The sequence below is a fragment of the Aphelocoma coerulescens genome, chromosome 4 (assembly GCF_041296385.1).
Source record: "Aphelocoma coerulescens isolate FSJ_1873_10779 chromosome 4, UR_Acoe_1.0, whole genome shotgun sequence".
Taxonomy (NCBI): domain Eukaryota; kingdom Metazoa; phylum Chordata; class Aves; order Passeriformes; family Corvidae; genus Aphelocoma; species Aphelocoma coerulescens.
Genome location: NC_091017.1, coordinates 45,978,478 through 46,002,210, shown reverse-complemented (window position 1 = coordinate 46,002,210; position 23,733 = coordinate 45,978,478). Strand labels below are relative to the sequence as shown.

The window sequence follows — 23,733 nt, the reverse complement described above, 5'->3', positions numbered from 1 at the left end:
ATATTTTGTCCTTCTCTGAGAGCCTTTACATTAGCCATTTTGACTTTTTTTTTAGTCCAAACTAGTTCCTTAATGAGGTGCTCATAAGGAGACAGTTTAAAAACAATTGCTAATGACACAAAAAACTGCAATGTTGTCTCAAATACTGAGCAGAGGCACTTTCATAGAAAAACAGCACCTAAGCACAAACAATTGATTTAACGGTAATCTCCCACACTGTACACATCTTTTGTACTGTAAGAGGCAAGCTGCCATATAAGCAATGCTTCAATAAATTCAGCTGAACTAGGAAGCTGCAATTTCACAGACTTCTGGAATTTCTTAGACACAGTATTTTTAAATGAATACTTCATAAAAATCACTTTCAGTATTTTGTTAGATGTAAAGTTTTTACACAGTTTGAGTAATGAAAAAACCTCAGCATTAGCTCATACAGTGGAAATACAGTCACTCCTTGCCAAGATAACCATTACATCTCCACTTGCCATTTATTATTCTTTTAAACTGAATAGAGAAGATTGCTCTTAAGAGATAGTCCAGATACAAATCTCTACTATCCAATTACTTATGTACTCTCTTTCAATTTCTCAATGGAAGGCTCTTACTATCTCTCATAAATCAATCTACATCAGTTGCTTTTGTGAAAAATCTTTAACATAAATATTAATGCTACTATTTTTCCTGCAATTCTACATAATATCCTTAGGTTCCTTTAGGAAATTACTTCATGCATCATTCAAGCTTTTAAAATAAAATGTATCTACTTGGAGGCTAGGCTTCTGACTCTCATCCTATAAACATCAGTCATCTAAAACAATTTCCAGAAGTACTGGGAAGTTTAAAAGTAGGCACACTGTAATTAAATAGGAGTCAAACTTCTAATCTGTTGAAAATACCATTGGGTGTCTGCATGCATTTCAATGCTCTACAGTATGCTATGTAAAAAAAACAAATACAAGGAAAATTAACATTCAGTCAGAATGTGTATGAGCATGGAGTTTGACTAACAAGAGGAGAGATTTCCAAGCTCGTGACAGTCCATGCAGTTCTTTTTTAGCTTATCTGCAGGCACTCAGCATGGCTACAGTTCTAATTTAGAAAGCATGTGAAGAAGTTAGGGAAGAAAGAGAGGACCATGATTATTCACAGTCCAGAAAAAATCCGTTTTCTGAATTTTAGGCTCCAGGGATTCCCTAGTAAATTTAGGAGAATAAGCTGGAATTTCCTGATCTGACAAATATAACCTCGGGTGGGGAAGCTCAAAAGAGCTTTCAAAGGTGGTCTTGGAATTTTGCTGGACAGAATAATGATTGATTTAAATCAGCCTTTAAAAACAAGATCTGATCTTCTGTCAAGTACTCAAAGAGATAGAAGTTAATCATCAGCACAACATGCTTGCTTAATGAAAACCCCATTCTTTTACGTATGGTTCAAAATATTTTTAACATACTTATGAGTTGATCAAATCATGCTTTGAGTAGTCAGTACAACAAACATCTCTTTCTGTGCCATGATATGAAGAACTGAACTTTTGTAGGTAGAAACAAAAAGGAAGCAAGACAGGGTTTGCAATAAAATAAAGCATTTGCATTCCTTCTTAAACATGATCTGCATACCTCTTCATCAACTTTTTCAGTACATGGTAATTTCATTCTCTCCCAACCCAGCTTCTGTGTTTCATCAGTTTTTTTCCCTTGAATAGTGGGAAAACTCTGCTCTTTACTAAAAGTCCAGGTCAAAGAGTCCAAGTCCTGTCTTTTTTGCTGACTTCACTGCTTCATGCCAAAGATACAAAAAGGATTTCATTTTGCCCACCACATTTTCTCTCCTTCACCATACTGCTTTCTGTATATTAAAGTCGTTGTACTTGTATCATTTGTATTTGCAATAAACAGATTGTAACAATGTCTCTGGTTTGGTTTAGATAAACTTACATAAATAGCAACAAGAACTAGAGACCTCTACCAAATGGTACCAGAGCAGTCTACGGGTACCAGGGGAGAAACAGTACTGATCATTTTTTAACACTACAGTATTTCAGTAATTATTAGCATTTCTGTATCTACACATACTGTCTCAGAGCAATTGCTGCTTTCAATAACCCGTTCATACCAGCAGACACAGATTCTATTTGGAATCCTAATAACTACAAAAAAAGCCCACCCAAACCCAAACACCACCACATGTAACTTCTGATAATGACACCATATTCTTGGACAAGAACCTGCAGAAGAAATGCATGGCATTGTGCAACAGGGACAAATAGAGTGTTATCTCTTTGTTTTTCCATGCCTGGATTATTCTTCCTGTTGTCCCTCTAAAGCCAGCTGCTGGGAGATACACAAGGAAGCAGCAGTGCTTGGTGACCCTCACTGGCAGCCAAAGAATTAGTCTGGTTGATGGAGCATGGCAATCCACTGTGCCAGCTGAAAAAAGCAGGCTATGGCATTTTTGATTCTTTCACGGGGCTTTGGGAAGACAAAATCTCTTCCTTTCACAAACCTGACTAGGAAGCTTAATTGACGTCCAAAGGGCCTTTACTGTACTGACATTTACTATGCTTAAGCTATAACCAAAGCCCTTTATAAATGGCCCAAATACTTATGAATGGCTGTAACCAAGAGTGTGCTGCAGAATGGATAACTGCAGGGACAGCAGGGACACAGGCAAGAAGATTCATGTGGCAGGCTGCTCCTGTGATACCCATGCTAGGCAGAAAGGCTGCCAAGTCTGTCTGTCAGAAGAACAAAGTGGGACAGAGTATTTTTTGCAAAGCATGATTTGCAGTCACTAGGTGCAGAATGAGGTAGAGAGGGGTCAAGGAAATCCCTCAGCTGAGGTTAGGTGAGACGTTTGTAGCCTGCAAACTCCCCACTAAGACAATACAAAGACTTAAACACCCCAACCCTGACCTTTATGTCTTTCTTCCCTTCTGTTTTGCTGTTGCGGCCCAAAAAGCAGAACTAACAAGAACCATCCAGTGCAAATCATGTTCCTTCTGCCAGTCACTAATAATCCTAGTTGTGTTGTTAAGCTACCAGCAAACTAAAATGTATTGAGGATTTCAGAGAATTGAAAAATGCTGCATTCTCCTGCTGCCATCACCCTTACCTACCTTTTTTTTATTCCATACTATTCACACAGATGGAGTGATATATTTGAACAGGCTAAAACCCCATCTTTTCATCACACTCCTATCTTCTGCTTATTCGCTCAAGCTATTTTCTGAATGTAAGAGAGAAGATCAAATTCTAGGAACAGAGGGCACTCAGGACTCAGCAGCTGAAGCTGGGAACTGCAGTTGATGAAAACTGAGAGGAATTTACACAGATCACAGACAGCCTTTGATTGGTTAAATGTTTCTAGTGGCAGGCACACCTCTCAATGCTATCTAGAGGACAATGATTACATTCCACAGGAATTTCTACAGCATTGTTTCTTTTTGTTTATTTGTCTGCTTTTTCCCCCCCTCAAGTTTTTCAAAATGATCCATTTCCAAAACTGAAAACTGGATTTTCCTGTTGCCTTGGGTTATGGCAGCTCAGGAAACAGAACTGGGATGCTCAGGTACCTCTTCCATCTCATTCATTCAGGTAGGATGGCTTTTCAACAGCACCAAGCCATTCTGACTCAGGAAAGGGATTGGAATCTGACTTTTCCACATTCCTGACCACTACACTGGCTAACAAGCAATAAAATATTCCCAGTTTTTACACTCTCAAAAGAGCCTCTGACACAAATTTTTCATCAAAACAAGAATGGAATGTTTTATATAGACTTACCAACACTGTAACTTCTGAAAAAAAATAAATGTTTATTTAAACACTTTAACCAACTTCAACTGTCAGTTTGTCTTCAGACATTCATTTTTTCCTTTTTCTTCTGCCTGGCTTATTAGTGACAGTTCAATTAAATGTCCACATAACACACTACTGCGTTATTGATATTTTCAATAAACTATTAAAGCAGTTTTGCTTTTGTACACCACTGTTATGGATGTCACTTGGAGCTATCCCTATGACAAATGTATCTCTTAGAAATTAAATACTTTCTAGTTCATCAGCAGCTATTAGTATAATAATTATTCATTATATAATTTATGACTTTCAGTGAAAGAATGATGCAAAATAAGCAGCAACTATTACTTGCTAAAGAAGCATTTCTGTACATCTTAGCTTGAAATGACAATTTTTTAAAACAAAAAATAAATTAAGATAGAATTACTATTCTTCCTAAAATTGCAAGAATTTAAGAAACAAAACAAACCATGTAATACAAAAAAAGATTAGAAAATGCTAGGCTCATCAAGAGCCCCATGTAATTTAAAGGCAACTTCAAGATAGCCCTCAATCAAACCAAATATGTAGCCAGCAGGCCAATTCTTTCAAGTACTCATCCACAGGTAGTAATTTAAAAAACAATCACAGTGGTGAATAAAAGCTGTTATGATCTATGCAGTACAGCAAGGTGCCATTCAGGAGAGTTCTTTTCAATCATCCATCTCTCAAAGTGCCTTCTGGAACAAACTTTAAAATGCTGTCCCTTCCAAAGTCACATTTGAAGGAACAAGAAAAAAAAAATTGTAACAAGATGTTTTTAGTACATTTAGTAATAACTTTAACATGATACTACAAATAAGGTAGCTCATACAGAGGTATCCTTAATAAGCCAATCATTAGGTGTAATATGCATTTTCCTCACCAAATTCCAAAATTCAAATTATTATAAGTACATGGTAACTCCAGGGTGTTGGAGATTTATATTGATATCAAACAGAGCAGAGCTGGTTTTTAAAGTGGCAAAGAAATTTAATTTCTGTATTTTTGCTTGTAGAATTGATAGCTACAGCAAATTGAAGCTTTAAATCTTTTTAGACACTACTGAAGTGAACAGTGGTTGAGTTACTCTCATTACGCTGCTAAACACTACTTAAAAACTCCAACTACCCTCATAATTCCCATTCCAATACAGAACATTTTAGTCTCCTTGTCCCACAGCTACTTGATCATCTAATCTGTCCTTTAAAGGCACTGGTGTTTGGGATTAAGGACTTCATGTTGGGTAGGGTAATAAGTACTTTGCTTGCATTTAAACAGATTAGATCAACACTTCAACTTGCCAAAACTAGTATCTTTTTCCAAATTATGATGTCTAGTTAATTTGATGATCTAACACTGATAAAGCCACATTTATCCACATATCCCTGGTAAAAAATGAAGGGAAAGAACACCTGGAGGTCGTCTGGTCCAACATACTGCCCAGTGCAGGACAATTCTGAAATCAGACCAGGGTGCTCTGAGTCATGCCCACAAGCATTCAGGGCAACCTATTCCAGTGTTTGCCCACAAATCCCAGGCTACACTGACAATTTTTTTTCTGATGCAGTAAATAATTGCAATTCCATTTGCAAATATTTTTAAAGCTCTTCTGGGATGCAGATTATATACTGGCCCATCAGTTTCTATACAATAAACAGTATTAATTCCATTTCCATGTTAAAACTGTGGTTTCTATTGAAAAAAAAAATTCATTTGTCTGCTGTTACTTTAACATTTGCTTGGAAGACCAAAGTCAGTACTCATGTGGTACACATTCTATACCTAATTTATCCTTAGTCTCCACAACATTCAGGGATTGTGTTAAGATGATGAATCTTTTCAAAATAATAACAACTTTTATAAAAAAAGGTAAACTGACTTTTCACTGATGCAGAAGTACTATAAGTTTTGTTGTGTTGTGATCTTCAATGGGATCTTTTTCATCTTTGTTCTTGCTGCTTTTAAACCCTTCTACTCTGATTGACAACAAATTTGCACAAACAGATGTGTAGTATGACTGAAAGGGGTGTATCAAACAGAAGAAACACATGGAAAGGGCAACACCTTCAGCCTTTACTAGTACAAAACTTTATTCACAAAATCAAAACTTCAGAGTCTGCTAGGCTCACTTCTCTCTTTCATAAATTCATCTCTGTATCAGACCACCCAAACTGACAAGTGTTAGCCAAATACTGCCCCAATCATATCATGAACCATTTTATTCTCTGAAAGAAACATATACATGTTTTCACATGAAAATCAAATATATCTCAAGTAAACAGGGAGAACTGAAATACAGTAATTCACTAATGTGTTTCTCTGAAATGGAACAGTAACATGGATTTTGTAAAATTTTGTGTTTGCTTCTTTTGATTTAAAAAATACTTAAAAATAAAGACTGTTATTCATCATATAGACTCTGCCCACTCTCCTGTCTTCCAACTTAATATCTGATTTCTATTACTGGGTATATTCTTAGGATATTTCTACAGCAGATCCAAAGGTCTTAACACTAGAGGAAGAAATTTGTCCCTAAATTGCCTCACTTGGACCTTGATGAGTTTGTACACAACAGCAGGAAGCTTATATATGCTCCTTGATTTGCTCAGAATTCTGTGACTTCAGTGCAGACATTCTTGAAAAGACAAAACATCACACAGTATAGAAATGGGCACTTTGAAAGATTTTACCATCCCAATATTCCTTTTTACCATCATCATCAAGTGATGTCAGGCTGACTCACAGCCAAAGGAGATATTCCAAGGAGAAAAAGAGAGGTAATGCTCTTTGGGTACATCTCAACTGGGAAAAGTGTGGTTTCAGAGTGCTTCCAACCTCCTGGGCTGCTAAACTCTATAATGAAGTGAAACTTGCTTAAGTACTGCTCCCATCTCTCAATGCTGACTCCTGGATCAGCTGGTCCAAAAGAGACTTATGACCTGTTATGGTCAGGACTACAGTTCAGGTGACCATGGGACTAGATTTCCAAGGTATGTGCTCATACCTGTGTTTAGATGCAACCATTCTTAAGTCAGGACCCTTTAAACTTCTTGTCCTTCAAAAATTTTTACAAGTATCCAATCATCTCATGTTTAAAGTTAAGTACTAAGTTATTATTTAATCAAAATACCCATCAGGACATCACCATCATCAAGACCACATGAAGCCTTTCATGGTATCTGAATGTTACTGTGTTTATGATCTGTGCAACATCAGCTTTAAGCATTTCTGCAAGTCTTAAACAGATGGGTACTTATCGTACCTAAGTAAAAAGAGGGCATTCAGGCAAAGTTCTAATACTGGCTATTTTAAAAAACTTCAAATACAGGATTACAAAATAGCTATTTATGAGAGTTTATTCTCAGAAGATCTGTTAGAAACCTATTACCTCAATAAGCAATGACCTATTACCTCAGTAAGTTCTGCCACAAGAAGGGTTCTTTAAATACTGTCATCCCTCAACATCAGACACATGCAGTGGAAGTGTTTCAAGAATTTCAGGCAGCTGGATGAAGCTGCTTAACTAACTAGGACACCAGCCAAATTCAGAATAAAATGAAAAATAATTAAACTGATTAAATTATTAATCACAAATGTTGATTATAGGAACATTACTTCAGGGCATTTTTTCAAGTTCGTTTTGTTGTTGCTGTTTCTTTTCTAAAATACTCTTTATACATTTTAAAAAATACTAGCCACACTAGGCACCACAACTTTGACCAGAAAGAAGATACATTATAATTTTTCAGCAAAACCTGGCTGAGAAAAAAAAAAAAAAAAAAAAGACATGAAATATTAAATCTAGGAGGTTCTAAGGGTTTTGCATTAAAAATCCCTAACTGTTCTACATTTTTCCTCCAAGCTCATTTTCTTGCCAAAGTCTTGCCTGGAAAAATAAAGTTTTGATGTCTTTCATGTATGAGCCAACAGGCCAGCCAGGTCCTGAATGCAAATCAGCAACCTGCTACAGCACAGAAGCCTGTGGCTCATTTTACATCATTGTAAATCATGCTAGCAAGTGAGCCGAACAACAACCACATAAGCAAACAAGAAAAGCAAGAACCAAAAACCATAACACCATAATAATTTCTTTTGCTATCAGCAATTCATCCACCTTCTAGACCATAGCATCATTAATTTAGCTAACATCTGCTTAACCAACAACCTCTTAGCAAACCTCAAACTTCAGTTCACTATCTTTCTCTCAAAGAGTAGATATAAAATGAGAGCCTAGGGATTATCAATAACAGAGACAAAAAAAAACCCCAAAAAACCAGAAAAGGACATGCAGAGTTCAGAAACTTGAACATAACATCTGTTTACTGTGTACTAAGTAATCCTGCACATTAAGCCTTACTTGCTGCAGTAGTAAACCACTGACCAGGCTAGCCTGGCTAAAAGGCTTGTGGTATTTGTATACTTTCCTGCATCCCATAATATCTCTAGTCATTTAAACACTATTTCAGGAATGTTCTGTAGAGGCTTCAGATGATTATTCACATCCACAACATTCTACTACTCACTAGAATGACTATAAATGTGTTAGCAGTTCATTGCAAACATTGCAATACCCACAACATGACAGAAAGAGGTCTTTATTCCTTGTCAGATTGCTGCCTTGAGTTGCATTCTCTTATGTATCCCCATTTACTCCTCAATGCTTAAGACAAATATATTTTAAATCTTTTATACTTCCATTCCAAATGATCCTTCCTCATGCTGTAGCCCACTAAAGCACCACCTCAGCCTGCCACTTCTGCATAAAACATAGCTGCAAACTGCAAAAGAATGTGGGAAATATGAAAATCTTTGACAAAACTCCTACTGACCAGCAACATTAAGACATGAAAACACAGAAGACATTGATTTCTGGGGTTTCTCCACATGTCTACATTTCAGACCAATTAATTAATTAATCCATAAATTAAAGGGAACACTGTCGCTTACTTCAGAAGGGTGAAATTCAAGTCAGACCCTCAGAGATCATACATCTGAGGACTATCCCATTTTCTTAATCTTACTTCAACCCTATGGACATTCCAATGCCAGTTTTGTCAGTTTGTCACTGTTCATTCTGGAATGTAATACTAAATAGTTTTCTGCCTTAAACTCATACCATAACTTATTTGCAAACCTTTCTGAGAGAAGTTCATAGCACTCCAAACTAGAACTCATTTCCACTGTACGATTCCATCCAAACTAAAAAGGAGGGCTATATGCAAGTCTTTGCACTTCACACTAGAAGTCTCAAGCAACAGAAGATCCAAAGTACCATTTGGGTCAGAACCTACACACAATAAAATTTTCCATTACTGGGAATGTAACTAAAATAAACCTCTGAAAAAATACAGTCACAAATAACATTTTCAAGGTCCTAATTTAGAATGTATCACAAATTGCTGTACAAGATGAGGACGCATTAAGACAGCACTAACAGAATGAACTGAAACAGACCGGATTTTCCTTTTCTGTAACATGTGACTATACTGAATATACATTGTATAGGTCTTGGGAATAGGGTGATCAGATTAGGATGGACAGTGGGCTTAAGTACACAGAGGAGTACATTCCCAAGAGGACACAAAAGCATAATTAAGTCTCATAGAGCCCTTAGGCAGACCCTGACTTCTGTCACAGTTTTAACAATAAATTAAGAACACAAGTAATGTGTTAATACATTTCTACTGAGAAAATGCTTCCTATAAACTTCTGAAGTCTTCTGAGTTTCTCATAGGATGTTTGCCATCTCTCTTCAAAAATAATTAAAAAATAAAAGCAGATTATTTAGTGCTCTACCAAGAAACAATGTACATACACAGAGATACCTCAAGCTGGGTATTCACAGAGCAACCCAGGACAGACAAAATGTCTTAAAATTTAGACCACATCCCAAGTAACAACACACATTTGACAACAGAAGTACACTTCAGTGGTGGATAATCTAGGAAACAAAAATGTCACTTAGCTCACAAGGAAACTTTGTATCACAAGCATCTCTTATGAACCCACCAAAGACTAAGTCAAAGAAGCTTCGTAAGCAGTACTGGCCACAGACTATTTCACAGAAGCAAAGTCCATTAGATACACTACATGTTCTACTTTTCTCATTGCCTTCCCAAAACTAGAAAGAACATCCAAATATTCCCCCTCTAGTTCATCTCCCAGCTGTTTCAGCCTTACTGTACTATAAACCTTTCTCCATTGACAACTGGTCTCTGCTGCATACTTTGTGGAACAGAAGCCAAAACCAGCAACCCCTTGGTCAGGCTCTGCAAGAGTCAGGCTACAGTCAGAATGGCTCATGAACATGAATCAAACCACAGGATGACACTGTAACCACTTGCTAAATAACAGCATTTTAAAGCCACAGTTAATTGGCTAATAATAGCCTTTCAAAAATCTACCACATAAATCTGAATCACATCTCTGCCTCTGAGAAAAACTGTTTTTTAACCAACAAATTTTGCACAGGGTTACTTCTGAGAGGAATTAAGAGTTTTGACAGAAACATTTTAACATGGGTGAAGAGGCAAAAAATTGTAAGTCTGCATAGAGGTGTCTCACATGATCAAGAAATGTGCATTAAGAATGAAGGGACCAGGCTTTGAATAAGATCAGATCATTGTGGCCTCTCACGAGACAGACATTTCTGGGCTATGCTGCAGTTTAACCATTGACAGTACCAGACAAAGGAAAAAAACCCATCCCATTGTTTCCCCATCAAGAATAAATAAATGTCTTTCCCTGACAATTTTCTGTAGTCCATCACAGCGAGCAGTGTTAAAATGCCCACTTTTTTAGCCAAAGTGGGTCATACCTCCTCTTCTGGAAGCACTAAGAGAATGACATAGCAAATACCCTGCCCAGAAGTGGCCTAGAGAGCAAGAGGCAGAAGAGACTAGAATTGTTCCTCCACCATGTGATCCCAACAAAAACACTGCCATGCAGCTATACGACAGGGAACACCTGTGCTTTGGTCAAACCCATCTTGACAAGATGCTAGTAAGACATAAGCCTGGCACTTAGCAAAAAGGCAGGCGACATTCATCATGCACTGGGCATATTTTCTGCCATATGGCATGGTGTGCTTGTACACATTTTGCAGACTATCAAAAGTTCATCTGCCATATGATTAAAAACATCCCCATTCCCAGGCAGACATTCCCAGCTCCATGAGGGAGGTAAGCTCTTATGAGCAAAGGGCCAGCCATTGAATCAGAGTAAGAAATCTTCACCAGCCAGATCTGTAAGCCTTACAATGGGCTTATCTGGACAAGACTACAGTTTAGCACTTGGAAGTACTTTAAAAAGAAACAATAGGTGTGTAAAGTACTACTCCATTAACAAAAAGAGAAAGTTGCTAATATAAAAAGAATGTCCTCACAGAGTTTAGTTAAAATACAGATTCTTCTAGATCTTTCCCCCTATACCAAAAGTAAAAAAATATTGGTATTTCTAGACACTGAAAGCACGATTACCAGATCAGTCAGCATATTATGGAAGGCATTCCAGTAGGTTGTTCTTTTTGTTTTTCAAATAAAGATTGAAGTTTTATTTCATTAATTGAGAAAAATAGCACAGACATATCAAAGCAGGTCCAACTTGAAATATTGTATTCCACACAGCATGAGTATACAGAAGATCGAGTTTGCTGTCCCAAGATAATGTGTCTTTACACACCCACACAATTACTTTGAATACAATATGTATTCAGAGTTGATGAGATAAAGTTGCTTTTCTTCAAGTACAAACAGTATCCAAGTTCAAAGGACAACATCTGATCTTGGTCTATAAGATGCAAATGATTGTTTCAGTTGACAGAATAAACTGACAGACTACCTCTAGCCCACAAGTCCTAACCAACAAAAAAATTCCAAAACCAAATTAGCTTTTTAAAAGTACGCTTAAACAAGGGGGAAAAGGAATTTCTCCCCCAGGAAGCTCTTTTAAAAACAAGAGTCGAAGATTGACTTCATCAGGTAGGAACTCCACCATCATTAATGGTTTTGCACAGAAAAAGGAAGAGCAACAGTATTCATCAATATCGAATATGTGCTATTTAAAAAGACCCAAACCCAACACCCACAATGCAAATCCCTTCAAATTACTGAAGAAATACAAAAGAGAAAACCACAACTACTGTAGAACTTCTCTTTTCAGCCAGTAGCTGCTCCTTCCAAATGAAGGACAAGTCAATCTGTCCATACAGATGATGACCTCAAATACATGAGGACAAATGGCTCCAGTTTGCTTTACACAGTAAGACATTAAAAATCTTGAATTACACCATTATTCTGGTGAGACACTTTGCACCAGAGCATAAAACACATTTTATGAATAATTAGGAACAAAATGCATCAAAGTCAAAGAAGTTCTTATCTACTTTCATAAACAGTAGAAATTAGCTATTCATAAGCATATTGTCAACAGCAGCACATTCCCAAAAATCAACTAATTCTGCAACTATGCAATGACAAAATTCCTCTTCAACACAAGCTTCACAGCAACAAACATTTTAAAGATCAGTAAAAAATACTGCAACATCATAAAGGTTTCTTGGTGACAGAGAACATATTTAGGATCAGGACATCTGTGACAGTTTTACTACTGGCTCACCTAGCAAAGATGAACACAAAGACATGCACAAGAAAACAATGGAGACACCCAACAAAAGAAATGGACACCTAAGACAATAGTTCCATGGCAACTAGGATTGATCTGCATCTTGATTTCTACAGCACCGTTCTCCCCTTTGGCTACCAGCTCTGGACTTACCTCCTGGCTCACACTAGCATTACTACCCAGTCAGCAACACAACATGCTGATTCTGCTGGAAAACAACCCTAAAAACAAGGGATTTCATTTTAGCCAAATCACTTCCTGGGGTCAGTTTTGGTGGCAGGAGGACACGTAAGCAGAACCATGCCAGTCTGGACTCAGTAGGCTGCATTATCCTCCTGAAATATTTTTCTACTTCCCTTCCAGGTTGCTTAAATTCATAAGAACTTAAACACCACAGCATAACAGTTGTGGAATCTTGGCATCATTTCTATTCATGCCTTTCTGAAAGTCTATCACCATGGAAATATTACTGTATGTAAATATGTTTGTCCATTTTCAATCTTTTCCATTACTTCCAGGAGTAGTAGTCCAGTTTCCAGTCATCTGTGTAATGTATAAATTGTTAAATCACAAATACCTATAACACTTTTCTAGGCTAAAAAGAAAAAGGTAGCAAGAAACCAAAACAAAACCCTTTTCACAAAATTCAACTTATCTCTTGATGTTACAAACATTAGTAAGTGGAACTAGAGAAATCCTCTTATCTTATTCTAATAACTTTAGTATCATGTTCAAAGGACAGAATTTTAACCAAACAGTTGAAGACTGGTTATTTAAGTGGAAAAAAAATCAACTACTCATAATGCAATCTGTACAGATCTCTAGAGTTATAAATAATTTTTCATATTTGATATATACATTGACTCTTGCTATTTTCCTTCACATGTACAACTTCTCATTAAGTCTTATGTTGTGCATGACAACTATTGTAACAATATTGTAAGTCAAGATAGGTTTAAATCAAAATAGCTTTGGTAGGTAAGTACTACAGACATAGGTCTGGATAAACCACAGGCTTTACCACTTGTCCCACTTCACATACCAGGTCACAGTTCTTGGCTGTGACCAGCCGTACATACTTTGCGCACATAAGCAAATACTCTGCATCATTTCCTGACTTGCTAACTTCACATGTTCCAAGATGAAAGACACAATGCAGCTCTATCACTCCCAGAGAAATAAAGAATAAAAGCGTTATCTCAGAGTTACCACAGCCATTTTCACTAATGCTAGAATCAACAATACACAGCCCTATGCAAATGACAGACTGGTTAGAAAACCCACATACACCATCGCTTTGTATTTTAACACTGTCTGATGCTATCACAGCTATAGTAGCACCGCAATATTAGAATTCTACTTTACACTGGATAAACAAATGAAGATGTCAGAACTTCAGACACAGCTAGTCTCTCATTGCATGTTCAGTACCTGCATCATGGGTTTCATTCTGAATAAATACATAGATCAATTAAGTAAAAGCAGTCCTCAAACTGTCACTGAAATCAGAATGAGATACTAGACTGTTTCACAGGGAGCATACACATCCCTGAGCAGACAAAGAGGCAGGAATAAATTATGTAGAATTGGGATAAAAACCAGATATTTGGGGAAAAAATATTGCCCTATCTCACTTACAGGATTATTGCAAGCTGCACACCTTGGAGTGCCATTAAAGGATTCTCTACTAACTTTTCAAAAAAGCAAGTTGACCATTGCTTATCAAAGCTCGAATATCATAAAGTATGTAGAAACAATCATTCGGCAGTTCCACACCATCAAAAATGAAAAACCCTCACTCCCTCCTCAGTTACTAGCAAACAAGGGAAGGGAAGATCGGAAGGGAATGAGAAATGATGTGAGAAACCAGTGATGGTTTGCCATTAAATTCATTCTTAGCAAGCAGCAGCCTAAAGAAAGGCCTTATCAGGTAGTTGCTGTAGTGGTACCTTAAATCATCAATGTTGAGGTTAGTACTTAAAACAGAATTAAGATCAATCCCTTCCAAACGGTAATAACTAACACTTATTATTTTACTCACCTGTCACAGCACAGCTTTCTTACATGTAAGAAAGAATCAATCCAAATGTATTTTTGAGTCTCTGATGATGCCTCTCACCATGTTATTCGATTTCAGCTTGCCTCTTATTTGCTACCTTTAAGGAGCCCAGTGTCTTATACGACTCCAATTCCTGCTGTGACTGAAAGTCTTTTACCATGCACCCCTGAGCTACAATAGTATTCAGGAAAGAGACAGGATGAAAGTTCCCCAGCTCAAATAACTTCAGCTTCAGTATCTTCAGTCCTCACAGTCTCTGCTGTTCACAGGACAAGAGAAAGCTCTGCTGTTCACAGGACAAGAGAAGGTAAGGAATAAGCTGCCCTTCTTTTCTAAGGAAAAAGGGCAAGCGACATTTAATTGCTGAAACCTAGTAAATTTTCTAATTCAGACAAGTCTAGCATAAGTTACAGAATCCCATGCTAAAAATTGTAGTGTTTTCACCTCCCCAAATGCTGAAAGCAGCAATGGAAACTGCATTCCCTATTCACAAAGCAAACTCTTTCACAATCTAACTCATAAAATTCTCTGGTTTCTGCACATCCAATGCTTCTCAAGCACTTCCTTAGTTATACAGTTAGCAAGTACTCTCGAAACATTTTAGCAGAAGTATACTATGAACTATTTCAAATGTACAAATGTATTTTTAAAAGATTTTAGTCCTCAGTAGAAAGTGAAGTGAGAACAGAAAGGATAGTTTTGTTTTCATAGCATCTCATTCCTTACCACTGACAGGAGTGGGACAGGAGTGCAGATAAAAATGAAGATTACTCACAGCTTCAGAATTTGTGATGTAGAACTCATTTTAGGCAAGCTATAAAAAAAATCATCTGTTTTCAGTCAATTGTGATCAGCAGTGTCCACTGGCATTGGACTATTTATTATGCAGAAACCCAGACATGAGAAACCCTGAATTTATGGTAAGAAAACCAAGCATCATCCAGCTGCTGAAAAATTCAGATTACTGAGATTCCTATCTCCCATTTCACTCCTCCTTCATGCATTACTCTGTTGGTTCCACTAAGAAATATAACAAACATGAGGCCTACTTCAAATGTGTTGAATGACAGAAAAAAGAGAAAAATTTTCCTTTTCAAATTCCTGTCCCACGCCAAGCCCCTATTAATTATCAGAAAAAAAAAAAAAACCAAAGCAATACCTCAATCAGTATCCCAAGAACCTGAAAGAGTTTCCAGGGAACTTCAAAAAAGAGTATGCATTCCTCTGACCCTTCCTCCCCTTTTCATCTGTTTCACCCTCTTCAGTCCATAGCTGTCTTTCAATATCTTCATCAAGTAGTAGCAGGATACAATTGATACTTTGGGCTATTTCCCTTCTTACAATAAGCCAGTTCAGAAGAAGTCATGACCAGCAAGTTCCCAGTTTGCTGTAGCTTGAGGGCATCATAAACAAGAAATCACATCTATATATTTAGTGAGTGAAAATGTTACTACAACTCTCACATTCTTGCCTTTTTGTTTCTTTCTCATTATATATTTTAAAGTGCCCTCTCTTTTGGGCCACCAGCCTTCAAAACAAACCAGCACAGAACAGTAAGTGTTTGGACAGAAAATCACTGTTGAACAGTGCAAAACATTAAAGCTTCCTCAAGCTTCCACAACACTTCTAAAACAGAAGTTAAGTCACTATTGCCCTTGAAAGTGTCAGATTCTCTAACATCAGTGGGATTATTCAGATACATAAAGTGGGCAAAACTGAAAAGCGAGTCCTAAGCTTGCAGCTGAAGTAAGTTTTTTTTCCATGGCTGTACACAAGGCTATAATTATATTAACAGACCTGCACCATCTAAGCAGTAACAAATACATGTACTATCAGAACAGTCTAAAAAAGAACATGAGAAAAAATATTTTAAAAACCCAACAACCACAAATACAATTTTCCAAGAAGCTTTCAAATATGGCATTTTCAACTGTCCTCTTATTTCTAGATGTGAATATTTTAGAACAGTAACAAAGAAGCTCCTAACTGTGCTCAAATACACCTGGCAATTTACAAACATATGGCTAATGTCTCACAGCACTAGTCTTCAGTATTTGTATTTTCTAAATCAAAGAGGAAAAAGATTATTTTAGAACATCAAGCATGCCTTTTCTATGTAATCATCCAGGGAATACAGTGTAACAACATCAGAAGGAATACTGTCTGTAAAAACTTACCTATTTTTCACTTGCTTTACCAATGAAACAATTTAGAAGCCTATCTACTATAATATTCCACAGCTATATCATGAAAACTTCATGATGTCTATGAGAGAAAATAGTTGGGGGAAAAAAAAGTCCTAAAGTATCATCAGATAAGGTAACATGTTTTCAGTCATTTTTTAGAATCTATTACCTACATTTTGACAACTTAATGTAAGTTTTAGAAACAGCATGAACTCAGATTTTATTGTATTGACAAACTTGGAAAATCACTTTTCAACTTTTCTGACAGCAAGCCCAAATTATGTCCTGTATGGTTTCCAAGTGTATATTCTCTAAATACATGGAAGATAAAACTGAATCTAAAGCAAAATCATCACAAGACTTTCATTAATTTCTTATTATGTTTTCTGAAACAGGTCACCAATAGAAATACAGACTGCAAATAGAGATACTGTAAATACAAATACCGCAAGTTGCACATCAAATGGGCTTGTCAGTCTCTCTTCTGTGCAGGCAATTCAGCTTCACAGTTGAGCCATGTACACTAAAGCATGAATTCTCTTAAGGACCTAGGGCAAAATCCCTTTTTATTTGTTTTGCATGACTGACACAGGTTAACAATTATTTCAAACACTACTCTTCTGAAAAAGGTCTTTATAATCTGTAATGAGAACCAAGGAGGTAAAGTCTCAAGACTTGGTCTCCCTTTCACCTGTAAGATATTAATGAAACAATATTTATCCTATCCCTATGGGATGGGAAACACACAAGTGTTATGTCACTGTCTATTCTGTTAATGAGAGTGAAGACTCAAAATTTACGATCAAATACGAATACTCTTGAACTTTTCAGGACTGCAGAATGTATTAAAAAATTAAATTAGTAGTATAATCATTGAGGCAGTATTACAACAAGTACACTCCATATCACATTTTGCTTTACCCCACAATCATAATATCTTCTATTCTGCTTTGAAAACACACATTTAAGGTCTAAAACTAAACAAAACTTCATATCCACTATTTCTAGAGGCAGTAAAGCCAGAAGTTTTATACTACCTGCATTAAAAAAAATAATCACCCAAGAATACCAGGTGTAATGAATAACATTGTCCTGTATACCTTATCACCTCACTAATATTTACAAGGTAATTAACATGATGTGAAGTACAGAGGAATTTAAGCATGAAGTTTGCCACTACTGGAATTTGCTGGTATGGCAAGTAAGATTGAGCAGTAGGCCTTACACACGATGCTCGTCAAAACTTCCCTCTACAACTTGCAGCCAGCAAGCTTCCTCACAACTACCTTTTCTAAGTACACCTGAGAAATATAAACCAAGGCCTTCATTTATAATTCAGTGCTCCTTGTTTCATAAATGCATAATGTCTGTTAAAAGTTTGTTGTTTTGGTTTTTTTTTTTTTAAGTAAGACTGCTCTGCTTTCAATTGCAACATTGTATTTCATAATACGCACAAAGTTTTGGGGTTTAATTACAGCACCACTTCGGACAAAATATATGTTTTGCAATAGGTATCTTGTGCGTCTGTGATCCAGCATTAAAACCAGTCATTGAAGCCAACCCACAGAGCCAGCATCCCTGTCCAGCCGGCAGACCTGCCCCCGGGACGCCGGGGCGAACAGCCTTCGTGCAGGGTACTTCACTCGCTGAAGCACTTCCACGGCAGTTTTACAGAGCTCAGTCCCGGGAGGGGCTGCGAACACGCCGGGCTCCGGCTGGCGGGGGCTGAGCGGATTTGGGCTTGCTGAGGCCTAGCGAGCACACGCGGCCTCCGCAGCCCCGCACACCGCTGCAGGGGGGCCAGGGGAGCGGGGGGCACACGGCAGGCCCCGGCGCCCGGGATGCTCCGCCAGCCTGGAGGGAGGAGACAGCCCCGCTAGGCAGCGCCCCGGGGAGAGAGAGGGCGAGGACCCAGCGCCTCCGGTTTGGGAGGGACTCGCAAACTTTGGTACCTGTCGGCAACTCCCCAAATGCCAGCGACCCCCGGCCGCTCCGGGAGGAACTCTACAGGCTTCTCCCTCCCCGCCCCAACACCAACTCACGCCACGGGCTTAGAAACCAGGCTGTACCCATGCCGGTAGGAAGGAGGGCACAGTGTGCCCGACTGCAAGCAGGGGCTTCTCCTGCCCCCCCCCCCGCTCCCTGTCCCGAGAGGGGGCCCTCCGGCGCGCCCCCAGCCCGTCCCTCCGCGCCGGGGCTGCCCCGGCGGGGCCGCTCCGAGTTCACCCCCGCCCGGGCCTCGCCGCCTCCCTGCCCGCGCACCACCTGTCCCGGGGGTCGATCCAGCTGGTCTGCTTGGTGTTGTGGTCGATGTAGAAGACTTTGCCGTCGTAATCCCTCGCCTCCTCCCAGCCATCGGGTAAGGGAAGCTGCCCATTCCCCGCTTTCCTAGGCATGGTCGGGCGGCGGGGGTAGCTGCTCCATAGGGACAGAAAGAAAGACGGGAAGCGGGAAAAGCCCCGACGGCCGGGGAAGGGGCCGGGAGCGGGGGCTCGCGGGAGCCCAGAGAAGCCCTGTGCCGCGGCCGGGTCTCAGTCGACCATGCCCGGGCTGCCGCCTCGCCCGCGCCGCGGCGGCGGGTCAGGGCTGCCGGCGGAGCCCAGCTGCTGTCTGGGCGCGGGGAGCCCGGCTGAGCCCCGGGCGGCCGCGGCCGCCGCTCATTAGCATGAGATTAGCATCCATCTCATCTGCATGCACATTCCTCCCGCCGCATTCCTCAGGGTTAACCCTGGCCGCGCTGCCCGCCGGGCCGGGCAGGCCGCGGCCGCGGATCCGGTACGGAAGCGCCCGGTGGGGCAGCGCGTAGGGCAGGACGGCGGGCAGGAGCGGGGGGAAAGGCTGCAAGAAGGGTCCGCCTGCTTCCATCGAGCTTCGCCCGCGGGCTCGGCCGGCGTGGAGGCAGGAGGCAACGCCCCGCGGGGGACGGGCGCTCCCGGGCCCTCCGGCCGCGTCCCCGCAGCCTGGCGGGGCAGCTGGCGGGGCCGGGAGCCCCGCGGTCACCGCCGTCCCGCGGGGGACAGCAGCGCCCCGGCATGACGGACCCCGGCGCGTCCCATTCTTTGTCTGCGAACTTGCCGCGGCCCTGCATCGGGTGGCGCAGGAGACTTTGTCGCGGGGCACGTCCTGGCCCTGGGAGTACGGGGAACGTGCCCCGGGAAAAGGCAGCTTTGCCCTGAGTTGGGGCGGTGTCGAGTTCCCTCTCCCAGCCGTTCAGGCCCCGCTAACCTCCCTTTCTCATCCTTGTGAACTCTCGCTAAACTCTGGTAAGGCTCAAGGGTTCCTGATAAGGACCTTGATATTTAAAATACTTGAGTTCAAAATTTAAATACAAATGGGAACCCCTCTTTAACCATGGAAGTACCTAAACTTAGTGTCTTTGGTTTTGTTCTTGTATGTTTGTTGGGTTTGGGTATTTTTAAGAGGCACCATTGAAGAATATGTGTACACCATGTATGCCCCGGACTGTTGTGGCCTGAAAAGCAAGCAGCTAAGTCGCATGAAGTATAGAAACCAGGTGTGAGTTACTGAGTGTTTATCTCTCATTTGCCACAGGAGAAGAGTACCCCAGGCTGGTTACCATGGTTCAGCTGATAGAAGGTAACTTAATGAGGTCTATTAATTTGCATGTGTATCTGATTCCCAAGATCTGGCACCAGAAGTAGAGCATCTATGGGGGAATATGACTCTTTAGCAGCTAGGACTCGTATGTAACTGAAGTCCCTGTTTCCTAGAATATTTTATTTGTTTTCATTTAAAGGTACTGGCTTTAAGTAACAAGATTTTCCTGGGAGAGGAAGTCTTGAACCCAGAGCTGTCCCTTTTTTTTTCTAGGTCTGTTTATCTTCTCCATTATAGCTTTCTAGTATTCAGCTCTATGAGTTATTCTTCTGAAGCAATTTACACTTACTAAGTACTGGACTTGTTCAGTGCATAACAAGTTTTTGGATTCCACTTCAGAGGCCACATACCTGACAAACATTGAAGTAAATAATTTACAGCTATCTAAGTCCTAGTGTTGGGTCTGCTCCTAAATAGAAAAATGTACCAGCAAGGTATTATTTTAATTTAGCTAATTGCCAATCTGGTACAAATAAGATCTGTATTATTTTAGGCACTATACTTATTTTATTCTGCAACCTTGTCTGTAAATGACCCATATGCCTCTCTCCTCCAGACTCTCTTGAAGATTTTGATGTCTGTTGTATTAAGGTAACGTGCAGTGAAACTACATATGTGGTGTAAGGTCCTGCTACTTAACAGTGGGGAAAAACTGAGCTGTCCTAACTTCTCAATATCCATAAGAATTGAGCCACTTAGGGAATGCAACTGGACCATTGCCTATTAAAGAGATTAAAGAAACAGGTGCATTTATTTTCATTGAGAATATTAAGTTTCAATGAGCTGATTGGTGTCTAAGGGGCTGTTTTCTTGTCCATCAGTAAAAAAAAAAATCCTCATTTTCACATTTAATTTGTGTCCTTTTAAACAATCTACTCAATTTTATAATTTGTTTGTAGGTGTCATCCTACAGTGAGAAACTACATGTGGCAGTTGTGGGACAGGATAAACTGAATTTCCTTTTCCCTTTTAAAGTTCAGTTTGCATTATCAATAAGACATTTTGTTATGTAAGTTGATGAAAAGCTATTTTATTTCTGAAACCAGCTGCCAGTTACTTATCTTTGGCATTAACCAGGAGCTTTTATAACAATACAGCCTTTTTCATCTTGAAAAAGCAGCCCTGTTGTACTGTAGCACTCCTGTACTCATAGTCCCTAAATAATCCACAAATGAAAGTATAAGATTAGAAAATCTGTAATACCAAGACAAAACTGAAAGATCATTTGTGTCAATACTTCCTCTTAAGGTAGTCATGGTAATACCTGGGTATTACTTGGGAGGTAATACTCAGTTCCTACTCTCTGTCACCACCAAGGCAGCCACATTTTTGATTATTTGTCAGATGAGATCCACATGAATGTGGATCTGATTAATAACCATCTTCACCAATGCAATACTTCTCATCAGAAGACACGAATATTTTAATTTGCACAAATAAATGGAAATTGTAGTTCTTAAATTTTGAAAATAAATACACTAAAGTCATTGCATAATTGTCTAATTTTTATATATATGCTTGTGTGTCTATATACAGATACTTCAGTGTAAGTATAAACTGCTGCATGGTGTTAGGCTCTTCCCTTCCTCCCTCTATTTTCCACTGTTTGAGTACTTCATTGTGTTTGCATCCATAGTTAGTCTACAGTCCAGAATGGCAGTTTAGGACTACTTAGGCATGACAGTATTTGAAGTCAGATGGACAAAAAGTAGGTGTTATTTGTGTAAATAGACCTTTAATATTGCCAGTGAGAACATACTGCCTTTTGAAGGTAGTTTCTCAAATATACCTCCTGCATCTCAACTGATAACCTGCCTAGCATGTTGTGCTGACATTGTCAGCTGACAGCATACCCCAGATTGTTTGGCTTAATTGCATAAGACAGCATAGTTCAGAAGATGTAAGCGTGCTTTATTCAAAACACAGAAGGGTGCATATGTGTCCAAAAGCATGGAACAATGTAGCTATTGCATGACTTAAGTATCTATCAGAAAGTATGATAAATAACAGGATGTAATCAATGCAAAGGAGCTAATCATTCCTATATTTTGCTTTGCATATGCATTTTAACTGGCCTGAAGAAATTTCTGTGGTAAGTAGTACATAGTTAAAGGATTGAGCTAAAGAGAATTAGAATTATAACTATTTTGTACTGCTGCTGGTGGTGGGGTCAGCGGCTCTGACCCAGGAAGAGGTGACCAGTCTGGGGAGATGGTCCCGAAAGGAATCGCCTTCCCGAGGCCCGGTGTCTTCCCTCAGCTGCTGGCAGGGGGGCCCTTGCAGAGACTGTCAGCTCTTTAGTGATTATCAGCTCGTGATTCCAGCTCAGCTCTGCAGGGCAGCCTCCAGGCCAAGCCAGACCAGAGAGAGAGACGAGAGGCCCGTGTGGCTGGTTCCGCACAGAGGTAGCTTTATTGTTGGTTCCCTCCGGCGAAGGGGAAAGCCAGGGACGAGAACCCTCTCTCCGGGAGGGGCCCCAGAGAGCTTGCTTTTATAGGGATACAGGGGATCAGTACGGGACCAATGGGTTACAGAGGATCTGGGATGGGAACAGACCAATGGGTTACAGAATGATCTGCATAGTGTCTCCCAAAGGATTGTGGGTCTGCCTTTCCTCGCTGGGACCACAGTGGTTGCCTTTCCAGGCAGTCCTGCTGGGAGATTGCTCAATCTCCTTATCTCAGCAGATGTCCCTCCAGGGCAGTGGCTGGGCATACCCCACAATTTTGTGTCATCTAGAAGAAAAAAAAAAGTCTATGTGAAAATTCAGAACTCAAGTATGGAAATGGCTGTATCCAGAGATGAAGTCTTCAAAGGCATATACTTGTACCCTGTCGCACAACAAGAAACATACCACTCCAGTCTTTACTAACATAGTTAATCTCCTGATACTCTCTTAGTGCTTCTTCTTTCACAGTAACTCTGTTCCTGGGACTGACTGTGATCAAAAAATGTGTTTGTACCTTGTCCTCCCCTAATAGGAGACCCCCTTGATTTGATGATCCACGAGAGTGTCATCCCTGGTGAAATGTACAGCTGTTACAGCTCTAACTTATACTATCCACAGATGGCTCTGAAGCAGGACCTGCAGCAGTCTCCCTGAAAATCTCCATAGTTCAGCTTTCACTGCTTGCACGCAGAATTTGAGTACAGAATGAATTAAGAAGTATGGTAACAGAATTAATTTCTAGAAGCATCTGACAAAAATGTTTGAAAATATATATTGGTTATGTTGGGGTTTTTTTAAACACTTAAGCCACCAAATATGTACAATGAGTCTGACTTCCGTCACATGTAGCTACTGTAGAACTCTAAAAAGTAATCAGTATTTTCAGCATTATAAATATTTGTTTATTTAACAACAGTGATTTTTGTCTCACAGCTGTGTTTTCAAAGAAAAAAGCATACACCAAAAATTTCTTCCATATGC

At 39.7% G+C, this 23,733-nt stretch overlaps 2 protein-coding genes across 2 annotated transcripts in view; one reads left to right on the top strand and one right to left on the bottom strand.

Moving 5' to 3' along the window:
- WWC2 (WW and C2 domain containing 2) overlaps positions 1-19,081 on the bottom strand; it is a 94,353-nt gene extending 75,272 nt beyond the window's left edge. Inside the window, exon 1 of the mRNA XM_069013768.1 lies at positions 18,951-19,081. Coding sequence (XP_068869869.1) covers positions 18,951-19,081 — 131 coding nt within the window. The remainder of the gene's footprint in view (positions 1-18,950) is intronic.
- Positions 19,082-19,332: 251 nt separating this feature from the next.
- DCTD (dCMP deaminase) overlaps positions 19,333-23,733 on the top strand; it is a 58,963-nt gene continuing 54,562 nt past the window's right edge. The window contains exons 1-2 of the mRNA XM_069013773.1: positions 19,333-19,460; positions 20,238-20,282. Of these exons, the coding sequence (XP_068869874.1) occupies positions 19,351-19,460; positions 20,238-20,282 (155 nt within the window). The 5' untranslated portion in view covers positions 19,333-19,350. The remainder of the gene's footprint in view (positions 19,461-20,237; positions 20,283-23,733) is intronic.